Source organism: Hyperolius riggenbachi, chromosome 2, assembly GCF_040937935.1.
Source record: "Hyperolius riggenbachi isolate aHypRig1 chromosome 2, aHypRig1.pri, whole genome shotgun sequence".
In the NCBI taxonomy this organism is placed as follows: domain Eukaryota; kingdom Metazoa; phylum Chordata; class Amphibia; order Anura; family Hyperoliidae; genus Hyperolius; species Hyperolius riggenbachi.
In genome coordinates, this window is record NC_090647.1 from 164,464,365 (window position 1) to 164,472,889 (window position 8,525).

General features: G+C 41.4%; 1 protein-coding gene across 1 annotated transcript; it reads right to left on the reverse strand.

The window, feature by feature from the left end:
- Nucleotides 1–308: 308 nt before the first annotated feature.
- PCDH8 (protocadherin 8) lies at nt 309–8,070 on the reverse strand. Its single transcript, XM_068267822.1, has 3 exons — nt 5,502–8,070; nt 5,181–5,388; nt 309–3,237 (listed from the first exon to the last, which is right to left on the reverse strand). The coding sequence occupies exons 1-3, from the start codon at nt 7,914–7,916 to the stop codon at nt 2,843–2,845; spliced, it is 3,018 nt and encodes a 1,005-aa protein (XP_068123923.1). The 5' UTR covers nt 7,917–8,070; the 3' UTR covers nt 309–2,842.
- Nucleotides 8,071–8,525: the final 455 nt, after the last annotated feature.

Consider the following 8,525-nt stretch of genomic DNA (forward strand, 5'->3'; position numbering starts at 1 on the left):
CCTGCTCGGCCGCACCCTTGCTCCCACTGACGTCATCAGGAGTGTATTGCGCAGGCCCAGTACGGTCTGCACCTGCGCAGTATGCTCCTGTTGACGTCAGCGGGAGTGAGGACACGCAGGAACAGTGGTTTTCAGATTTTAAAGTCAGAAATTACATTATTTCACACCTAAATTAGTGGCTAATGAATAAAAATCTTGAAGGCAGGTCTACAGCTTGAGGCCTTTTGTAAATACACTCCTATAAGTGGATAAGCAAGGTGAGAAATATCATTTACTTGATTTTCTGATTTATGTTCCCATAGCAGAACTTTAAGTGAAGTGCTTCACAGAAGTCACAAATACTTTATTAGTGTGTTTTATGGTGACAAAATGCTGCTGAAAGAAAATTGCAATAACATTTTATATGGACCACTGGTGCATAAACTACAAGTCACACTTCGCAAGTCAAGTTTGTTCCAATGACTTAAAAAATGTACACTGTAACATATATGTTTCAAGTGACTTTAGCTTTAGAGTTGTATCCATACACATAGTTCCTTTGGCAATAATTTTTGAACAGTTTAATATAAAAATAGAACAATTTTTTCACTATTTACAAACTTATTACAAGTACACAGTATTCATGTTTTATCACTACCAAATGGCAAGCCATGGTGAGATTAGAGCAAAAACACAGTAAAAAATTAAATACTGCACATTTCATAAAAATTACAGAGACATCAAACAATAGTTTGTTTGCAGATATCAAATGGTATTGACCTGGCAGGAATGCAATTCCACCAATCTGTTTGATTTAAGGCACATTGGGGGGAAATTATCTAGATTTTGCTTCCATGAAGAAGTTGCTATGGGTTTGCACAGAATAATTCTGTTAGAAAAAACAAATAAATGAAAAAAATTGTTGTTTTAATGTATCCGGCAGAAAAGTCCCGTACAACCCCAGAGTAAAATTTTGATAGATTCCTCCCATTGTATGAGTGAGGGTATATTGTGTATGTATATAATAAATATACAAACACTATTCACCATTTATCCAGGTACAAGTACACTTATAAACTGAGGTTATGGTTTAATTCCATGGAAAGTTAAATGGAAAAAAACCCATAAATAAATAAAAAGTTAATTTAGAATATATGCATATATCATCTGAATCTAGTGATGTTCTCATTTATAAAGGGAGCATAAACATTTCTATAAATTGCCAAAATAGACACCTTGGGCCATATGCAATTCACTTTTTCTCTTGAGTTTTCTCCTAGGAGATAATTTTTCATCTTCGATTTGAAATAACTTTTTAGCACTTTGCGTTGAAGAAAGTACCAAAAATTAGGTGAAAAAGTACTGTGAAAATTATTTTGAGTATTTGTTTGCTGGCTGATGGTGCAAAAGGCATTTTATTTACAAGTTGTGAAAGTATCACCTGGGAGAAAACTCAGGTGAAAAAATGATTTGCATATGGCCCCTTGGCCCATATGGAATTACATTTTTCTCCTGGGTTTTCTCCTACAGGCAAGAAAATACTTGAAATAGTTTTGATAGCACTTTTTTTTTCTACTTTTTGGTACTTTTTCAATTACATGTGCTGAAAAGTTATTTTAAAGAGAACCTAAAAATGATCTCATAGGAGAAAACTCAAGAGAAAAAGTGTATTGCTTATGGGTCCTTATTTTAATTTGTCTAATTATAGCTTCTCCATGTCAATACAAATCAGTCAATATTCCCTATTTCACTACAATACTTCCTTGACTGATTCTCTCTGTCACTAAAATGCTTCCTTGACTGCTAACCAATGGGATCGTAAGATTTAATGTAGTCATGTATGGGAATCTGGTGAAATTACAAAAAGTAAGTTGTGCTTGAAAAAATATTTCTGGAAAAACTGAACAAGGCTTCTTAGTTGACAACAAAGTGGATACTGATATTTCATAATCTACACAATCCCTTTTTGGAATGTGATGTTCACAAGAGATAAGAAAATACACTTGCTCCAGAAGCCATTAGTATTTACAAGCACATGATCTAGGTCAAGGATGTCCAACCCCAGTCCTCGAGGGTGGAGGTCACATTTTTGGTACAGCTCAAATTCATTGATGGGACTGAGTCAGGAAAGGTGTGGGGTCATCACATAGTACCCATTTCTAAATTTCTCTGTCCATCCTTAACACTGGCCTGGATACGGCCCCTGAGGACTAGAGTTGGACAGCTCTGATCTAGGTGATTCAATTAAGCACTGAATCGATAAATCACTAAAGGTTCTTCAAAATTCTGTTAACTTAAAACTTTCAGTCTTAAGGGAAATATAAACTAAATGGCTGTTTGAAGACATAACAGATTTTCCAAACTGTTGAACCTTTAGTAAATTACCTCTTCATTGTTTCGTTCTCTGCTTATTGTCGAAACCCTTACTTGTTCCAAGAGACTTGCGCCATTTGCTATGGGCATTACCCTTAACTGCATCTAGAGAACCATAATCCTTCTCAAGGGACTGACAGATTAAGATTCAGTAGTAGATGGGGAAATCCAAGAATTCAAGTCTAAATTTGTGAAGCTATTCTAATATGTCACTCCAATACCAAGAAATTTTTTTTCCAACAAAACACATCAAAATAAAAAAAAAATGACATTTATGAGATTGGAAGACTTTTTTTTTTTTTTTTTATAAATAATTCATTAGACTTTTTTGAACTGTGGTGAAGGAAGTGCTTTAAGACTTCTTGTACCTAAATAAAGAATATATATCATTTAACAATGGTCAATAACTTAAAACTCTTAGAGTTATGCAGTCTCATTTACACAGATTGCAGGTCTCCAAAACTGTTAATAGGAGTCAAACTGTGTTAGTCTAAAGTTCATCCTGTTCACACGTAGTGTCATGTGGTGGCACATATCTCGTTGTGCCAGGGGACTTATAAAGTGGCATGGTGATTTCTTGGAGATCAGGAAGTCTGCCAGATCTTGATATTGTCATTGTTCTGCTTTCATAGTCTTTTGGTGGCACTTTGCCACCCTGCAGGCCCCCAGGTTTATGGAGATGTGCCTGAGCTGGAGAAGACTGGTAATAATTATCTCTGTGCAAAGGGTCACGTGGTAAGGAGGTGCTTTTACAAAAGCTGGAAACTGACAGCTGCCCTGTGTGAACTGCTGGTGGATGGACATTGGGTGGTCTGCCACATGAAGGACTCCAACAGCGGTCTGAGTGCCCTAAGATCTTGCACTCAGTTGTACAGGCCCACAGTCCTAAAAAAAAAGAAAAGAAAATTAGTTCACAGAACTATAAATTATTTAAAATATATGTATGGATTTATGTTGGCTAATGAGGCCGTATTGAAATCAATGCCTGTTTTACATTTTCTCCAAAACTATAAACAAAAATGTGATGCTTTCACACCATCAGTTAGAGTAATTTTGTACTGCATGACTGGCATTATTTCTGTATTTCTGGGTGCTGCAGAACCATCAATAATACAAAAAAGAATGAAGAACAGCGATTGAGATATTAATCAAAAAATTTTTTTTACTTGTTCTGATTTATTTCTGTTGCTGGCCTTGCATTGTTTGGTTTGTCTTTAATACTAATTTAACCTTACTTAAACTTGTTAAGCTATTTTTGCAAAACACTTTAAGCAATTGTAGCCTCACTATACACATTTCTAAAGCTTTTATGAATGCCAAGGACTTGATCTCTACTTTTTTCTTGCTATATCATATCCATGTTACTGCTAGATCTAGAAATACAGAAATGATTTCAGTTGTGCACAGATAGTTCAGCCATGCAGTAAGAATTTATTCTATCTGGCGGTTTACAAATATCATATCTGGGTCAATAATTACCTATAGAACAACCTCCACACAAACACAATACCATCAGAGAGGAATAAATCAGATACATACTACACTAAGTCTGCCTTCAAAACCAGTAAAATATACAGGTAAGATATTTATGATACATGGCATGGGGCTCTTTTCTCAAAAAATGTCTTTGGCAAGAATGAGTAATTTAGCCTAATAGTTTCTTTCTGCCATATAGAACTTAATTTAAATGCTGTGAAGTCTTACAGAAATTCTGTTCACCTTTGAACATTACGTAAAGACACTGAACTGCACTACACATATTGGCACAATCTGACTAGAGGAAATACAGGAAATAAGGAAATATTTCCATAACCACTGACACCCATACGGGTCAAACATGCATGGTAATTTCTAGGAGATAGGTGATGGGGAAGGGGGAGGGAGGGGAAGGAGAGATGAGGGTGCTGGTATTGGGGGGGAGGGGGGGGGGACTTTGAATGGGACTTATTTCCCCATTGTTAGCTGTCTAAGGAAGACAAAATAGTCATCAAGCAGTAGATACAATCTGTTTTTTTTTCACTCCCCAAACAGAGATGGCCGAAAAGGCTGACCTGGGTGATGATCATACAGGAATTGAATAACTCTATTGCAATTCTTTCTACTGTATATTGGAGGGGTTAAAAATGCTATTAGCATAGTCTGAATACAATGATGTTTTAGTCTTCATGTAAAATGGAACACCTCTCCCCACCGGTATTGCAATAACCAGTGCGTCCTACAAAAGATCGTCTCACCTCATTCTTTTCATTAAGTTAACACACCTGATAAATATTTTTCATAACACAGAAACAATATAAAGGTGTACATTCATATAAACACCCATAGAGATGCATCCTATTTAGGATTACAAATGAATGATGTGATGCAATGTGTTTAAAATAGCAGTAATGCATTTGTTAACTGAAACCACACATTTAACATTAGCTTGCTGAAAACATCATTGATATGACCTTGTGCTTTGGGTAGGTATAGCATGTTTAAAGTGTACTCTCCAAGCCACAGACACCTTGTACAAATACTATATTTATGTGTATATGGCATGAAATTGATCCCCAGAGAAGTACATCATTTATTTATTGGGAAGGGTAGGCTTGCTGAGGCATGAAATACCATTTCTTTGGTTGATGGTGCTAGTGATGGAAGGGTGGGTGGAAAATAAACTACAGTATTCTGCCTTTTTTAGAAGGCAGGTTTGCGGGCAGGCAAACAACTTGAGAGCATAACAAGCTTATATTAGAGTTAGAATCGCCGTGCTGTGATTGCTGTCTATGGAAAACACATTGATGAAATATACTCAGTTTTCGGAATGATGTCAGGAGGACACTTACCGGTCTGCATGTGATTTATGAGATCTTTCTTCAGAGCATCAGCGCTGATATCAGAGTCGCTGTCATTGAAATCGCTGTCACCTTTGCCGCTGTCCTTCCCACTGAATTTTTCTGCTTCCCGTACAGGTATGGTATTAAATGAATGTCCCTTCCACACCGTCACGGTGGGTCCAGTCTCCTTTACAAAATTTGGAGCTGTGGCATAATTCTGTGGGAGAGAATACATTTAAGAAGTTTGCTCCACCACTGCCCTCCTGTCCACCCGCACATAACACATCCCTAGTCCCTACCCACCCATAACCCTCCAGAGCGTGGTCTCACCTCACTGTTTGTGGTCCTCAGCCTCTTCTGAGTATCGTACAGACAGGTCCCATAGTTCTCCTCTGTGCTGGGCGCCTCTGGAGTGACCGCTGCCTCTGCTCCTGTGAATGGAGCGGTACCAGTGAAGGGCCTGACATCAAACAGGTTCCCTTTCTGACTTTCGATGAGTTCCTCATCTGGCTCCGCTTTCTCAAGCTCGGAGATGTCTCTCTCGGTCTTATTTCCAGCTTTGTTCTCCTTCCGACGTTTGTTGCAAGTGGTTGCAATGGTGATGATGGCCGCTAGGAGCAGGGTGCAACTGCCAGCCAGGACAATGATCACGATCAAAGGAACGTCCCAGCGGGAAACTTTCTCCTCCCAAGAACTTGGCTGCATGACTTCATGGTTGGCTGGAGGAGTGGCAGCAGTGACGTGGAAACTGACGGTGGCAGTGCTGGCCATAGGTGGCCTTCCGTTGTCAGCCACTGTGACCACAGTCTTGAAAACTTGCCCCAGGTCATCGCTCACATCTGCGGCCAGGAAGACCTCTCCTGTTAGTTTGTTGATGGTAAACAGATTCCGTCCTTCTTCTGAGAGAGTGAATGTGAGTTCAGCATTGACCCCTTCATCTGCGTCTCTAGCTTTAATCTGAGTCACTAGAAAGCCATGCGGGGCTCTCGCTGGTATGACGACCTCGGCAGATCCGTTGGACAGCACAGGGTTAACAATTACAGGGGCATTATCGTTTTGGTCAACTATCCTGACCTTGATGATGGCGCTGCTGGTGAGCTGAGGGGAGCCCCCATCGCTGGCTTGGATTCTGAGGTCTAGCTGCTTCAGGATCTCATAGTTGAAGGTTCTGAGGGCGTATATGGCTCCAGTAGCCGGATCGAGGGACACATAGGTGGAGATCGGGGCGCCCATAACTTCTGAGTCCACTAACCTGTATATCACTTTACCATTATGTCCAAGATCGGGGTCTCTAGCAACCACCGTAGTGATATAGGCGCCCGGGGCATTATTTTCCATGACAGAGACTTCATACACTGGCTTCGCAAATACAGGAGCATTATCATTCTCATCACTCACCCTGATCGTGTATTGTTTGATGGTTTTGAAAGGCGGTGACCCGAGATCCTCTGCTACCACAGTCAGGTTGTATTCAGATATCTTCTCTCGGTCCAGCAGTGACGTGGTGACTATCATGAAGCTGTCCTCATAGGCTTGCTGGAGCTTGAAGTGCTCATGCCCGTACAGTGTGCAATGAACTTGGCCATTGGCCCCGGAGTCCCTGTCCGTGGTGCTGATCAGCGCTACGAAGCTTTCCTTGGCTGCCGCTTCAGTGATATAAGCTACTCCTGCGCTGGTAGATGTCAGAGGAGTGATGGTGATAGCTGGGGCATTGTCATTCACGTCTATGACATGCACGATCACTTTACAGGTAGCAGCCAGCGGGTTGGGACCCAGGTCCTGAGCCTGCACGTCAAACTCATAGGTCTGCTTTGTCTCAAAGTCAACCTGACCTTCAAGTGTAAGGCGCCCAGATTTCGGATCTATTTTAAAGAGCTGACGTACCTCTTGAGACACCTGGGGACTGAAGCCATATACTATCTCTCCATTGACACCTTCGTCTGGGTCAAAGGCATTGAGGTCCAGCAAGAGGTATCCCACAGGGGCGTCCTCCACTAAGTCCACGGTGACCGCACTTCTCTCAAACACAGGGCTGTTGTCATTAAAGTCCAGGACACGAACATTAACCATAGCGCTGCCGGAGCGGGATGGGCTGCCCCCATCCATGGCCACCAATTCCAAGGTGTACGCAGATTGACTTTCTCTGTCCAGTTCCTTCATTAACACCAGGTCTGCATATTTAACCCCATCTGCCCTTGTCTGGACATCGATGCTGAAGTGGCTGTTGACGGAGATCTGAAAGCTCTGGATAGCATTGGAGCCCACATCTTCATCCATGGCTATTTCCAAGGGGATCCTGGTACCCACAGCTGCGCTTTCAGACACATCCACAGGTATTTCGGAGCTGGGGAAGTGAGGGCTGTTGTCATTAATGTCTCTCACCTCCACCTCCACATGAACCAGCTTGAACTGCTCCTTGGAAAAACTGACCACGTCCAGAGCCAAAATACAGTTTAGAGACTGCTTGCAGATGTGCTCTCGGTCTATCCTCTCCCCAATAGCCAGCTGCCCATCGCTCTCCCTAACCCGAATGAGAGAGCTATTAAACTGTTTCATCAGTCGGAAACTTCCCTCTCCAGGTAGGTTTAGATGCATGTCTTCAGCTAAAGTGCCTATGACCGTGCCAGGGTCATCCTCTTCATAAGTCCTGTATCTCATAGTCTTGCATGTAGATAAAGACACTAGCACCAAAAAACAAACACCCCTAAAAATCCAGGAACAAAATCTTCCCTTTAGAAAAGTCATGTTTTTAAAAAAGGAGAGAAAGTCTTATTAGCAGCAAACAGAGGTGAGATGGGCTGCGGAGCAGTGATCTTTATGGAGACAACATGTAGGCTAGCAGCTCAAGCGATGATGATGCTGTAGTGTTCAAAGTGTCAGTGCCTGCCTTCAGTGGAGCCTGGAGTTCTGAGCGGGTCTGGCCACTCTTCAGGGGGTTATAGCAGCTCAGACATGCAAATGAGTTGGAGAAGCAGCCAATCGCAGGACTCCTTTTGACAACAGCTTCTTGAATTCTTCCCATTGCTCCGATTTAACCATTTCCACGGTGTAAGAAGCAGCAATGAATAGAAAGTGTCTGGAGTTGGCGGGTCATTTAGCAACAGAAGGGTTATTGTGTAAAGGCAACAAAAAACAGCTTCCATTGTATCCATTAGAATACATTTGTATCATTATGCTTACAATAGTACACAATGTTAGAACTGGGAGAAGCAGCATCCTAGTTGTATGAAATAGTGCTGCTGTACAGGTGCATGGCTCTGTAGTCTGTACAGTTAACTTAGGATCTGCCTAGTTACAGGGGGTAGGGCTTTCATTTATTATGATGATATCAACTCCCTCCTATAAGTGAGATCG

Excerpts from the sequence above, each read along its gene's own strand:
- PCDH8 (XM_068267822.1), bottom strand. The coding sequence starts at position 7,916 with ATGACTTTTCTAAAGGGAAGATTTTGTTCCTGGATTTTTAGGGGTGTT. Across the intron at positions 5,389-5,501 it reads TGAGGACCACAAACAGTGAG|AATTATGCCACAGCTCCAAA; the intron begins GTGAGACCACGC and ends TCTCTCCCACAG. Across the intron at positions 3,238-5,180 it reads CATAAATCACATGCAGACCG|GACTGTGGGCCTGTACAACT; the intron begins GTAAGTGTCCTC and ends CTTTTTTTTTAG.